Source organism: Eriocheir sinensis, chromosome 10 (assembly GCF_024679095.1).
Source record: "Eriocheir sinensis breed Jianghai 21 chromosome 10, ASM2467909v1, whole genome shotgun sequence".
Taxonomy (NCBI): Eukaryota; Metazoa; Arthropoda; class Malacostraca; order Decapoda; family Varunidae; genus Eriocheir; species Eriocheir sinensis.
In genome coordinates this window covers 10,216,083-10,218,797 of record NC_066518.1, presented here as the reverse complement: position 1 = coordinate 10,218,797, position 2,715 = coordinate 10,216,083, and the positions used below count along the sequence as shown (strand labels likewise).

At 43.9% G+C, this 2,715-nt stretch overlaps 1 protein-coding gene across 2 annotated transcripts in view; it reads left to right on the top strand.

Annotated features, from left to right (window-relative positions):
* Nucleotides 1–1,598: 1,598 nt before the first annotated feature.
* LOC126996579 (calsenilin-like) overlaps nucleotides 1,599–2,715 on the top strand; it is a 49,078-nt gene continuing 47,961 nt past the window's right edge. The window contains exon 1 of one of the 2 annotated variants that reach the window (XM_050857175.1): nucleotides 1,599–1,746. In XM_050857175.1, the coding sequence (XP_050713132.1) occupies nucleotides 1,710–1,746 (37 nt within the window). In that variant the 5' untranslated portion in view covers nucleotides 1,599–1,709. The remainder of the gene's footprint in view (nucleotides 1,747–2,715) is intronic. The other variant, XM_050857176.1, reaches the window with a different exon arrangement.

Here is a 2,715-nt window from a genome sequence, read left to right as displayed (position 1 = left end):
AAAGGCAGAGAAAGCATTGACAGGTAGGGAAGGGGAAGTACAGGAAGCGGACAGGAGAGAGCATGCATGGGTAGGGAAGGATGAGAAGGGGAAGAACGGGGGTGGGGGAGGATGGCAGGGGAAGGCAGGGGAGAGCATGGAAGGGGAGGAGAAGGGAAAGCACGACGTCGAGCAGTGAGTGAACCTTAAATAGATTAGACTCTATGCAAAACAAATTACGAGACGGAGTGAGTGGCGCGGAGTCGAGGAAGAGTGAAGGAGCGCCCGTCAGATATAAGATGAATTCTCCTTGACAGCGGATTGATGGATGGAGGAATAGATAGACAGATAGACAGAAAGATGATAAACTTGCATATACGAGTAGATAGGCAAACAAAAGTGTGATAACTAGTATATATTGATAGAATGACTGATGTATTGATTATGATGGATTGATATATAGATAGGAAATATATACGAGTGCTATATATTGATTGACTGATATGTTTTGACTGATAGGCAAATACATAAACATAATCAGTGCTTCATACAATCATATTCTTACATTAGGCCTACATTTTTTTCCCTTTTTTGGTTAATATACTCTCAAACTCTCCTCACCTTCATAACTGGGCATTTCGTTCGTCTCTCTCTCTCTCTCTCTCTCTCTCTCTCTCTCTCTCTCTCTCTCTCTCTCTCTCTCTCTCTCTCTCTCTCTCTCAAAAGTCCTAAGTGAATGACCGAGTTCACAAGTTTCCTTTATTTTTGTATTTTGGGAAGGAACTAGCGCTCAGGGACTTTTACGGAGGAAATTGAGGGAAATAGTTGATAAAAAAGAAGTTTGCGGAAAGAATTCTCATGTGTGTTGTGGCTGGTGGTGGTTGGTGATGGTGATGCTGGTGCTGGTGTTAGGTGAAGGAAATGGGAGGTGACTGGTACTGTTGATGGAGGAGGTAGTGATGGTGGTGCTGCTGTTAGGTGAAGGAAATGGGAGGTGACTGGTAGTGTTGATGGAGGAGGTAGTGATGGTGGTGGGGCGGGGCTGTAATATCGAATAGTAGTTGGTATTCTTGATGGTGGTAGGGAGGAAGGTGGTGATTGAAAATTTTAATGGTGCTGATCATATATTGTTGTTATTGTTGTAGTTATGGAGGTGATGGTGATAGTAGCTGTGGTGGTGATGGTGTAAAATTAAATTGCTAAAGAGGATTATGAAGAGAGAGAGAGAGAGAGAGAGATACAAACATAGCAAAATTACGGTCTGGATGAAATTACCGAAGCTCCATAACATTAATACGTAGAGCTTTTCGTAGACTCTTCTTCACTCTCCTGCCAGGGTGAGGGTCAAGGGGTGTGGGTGCTCGCTTCCCGCTGCCCTTGATCGCCCTTCCTCCCCTTTCCCCTTCCCTCGCCTCGCCTCCCTCCTCCCTCCATCGCTCGGCTCAGTTACCAACAGTTGTATTTCTTTATGGTCCATTGGTCAGGATAGTGTGAGTGTTAGCTTACCTATCTTCTCTGTTGTCATATTACAAGTTTAAAAGCGTGGTAAGATGGGTTTTTTTATGTGTGAGTGACTAGGTTTGTTAGCCGTTGAGATTTACAGAAATTTCACTGGTGGTCATCTTGGTGGTGAGCATTGTCTTGTGAGTCGTGGCGCCACTGTCTGTTGTGCCCGAGCAAAGTGGAGACAAGCAAAGTTTGGATATCCGTGAATTGTGGACCCGACGGTCATGTCGAAGCAAATTCCCGACAGCGGCACGAAGTCAGGTATGTTAGTCTTGTGTTACGTAGCAAAAGAGGGTATGCTGTGGTTACTCTAGGACCGTTTGCAATTTCGTGTTATTGTTTGGGGATCGAAGCTTCTGTATTAATCGAGAACGCTTTGTCCATTAGTCTGGTCTGTGAAGGCAGCAAATTGTCCAGATTTCTGCGATATTGTTTAATTACTTCTTTGTAACGGAAGATTTCGTATTTCTAAATATTCAACGATTGTCTTTTAAACCTTATACTTCACGGAGCGTAGGAACAATGGCTACCACTTCACATGTTAGGAGCATTTCAATATTCAGCGCTAGAGCCGAATTGTGTGCTTTTCAACATGCTGCCTGACGAGCTCTTTGCGTCTACAAGGGGATGGTATTGTTTCCTCTCTTTTGTTAGTAAGCAGTTCATTGTTACGAAGCCAAGTAATATATATAATGGCTGCCTCGTTGTTGTGTTAGAATGCTTCGCTGCTACGGATCATTAGCTCGTCTGAGGCTTTGAGAGCTTGTTGGCATTCATCGCTCTTCTCTCCTCTCCGTGTGCAATGTGTTCTCCTTTGTCACTGTTTGTAGATGTTTGCCTTTTGTATATGTGAGATGTATTAAGTTGTTCTAACCGGTCGATGCAGGAGACAGTTACCTAATCGACTCATGGCACGGGAAACCACACAAAAAATAACTGCATGGGATGTGGTGTTGTAGCAAGGTCGAAGACATGCCGAACCTGTTGGTGTAACTTTCTATTATTACTTTTATTTGGTTGACTTGAACTTCATTGGTCGTGAAGACTGTTGCTTGACCTTCACCTGTCATTTTTTTTATTGGAAGTATTTGTCAGTAAGTGTCCTATCCTTTGGCGCGATGCTACATTCCGTTCGTCGATATAGTGCCTTTGAAAACGAGGAGGCGCCCTTCAAACAATGCGCTCCAACATACTTAGATTACAGGGGTGCGAGGTGAGTCACGCAGGTGT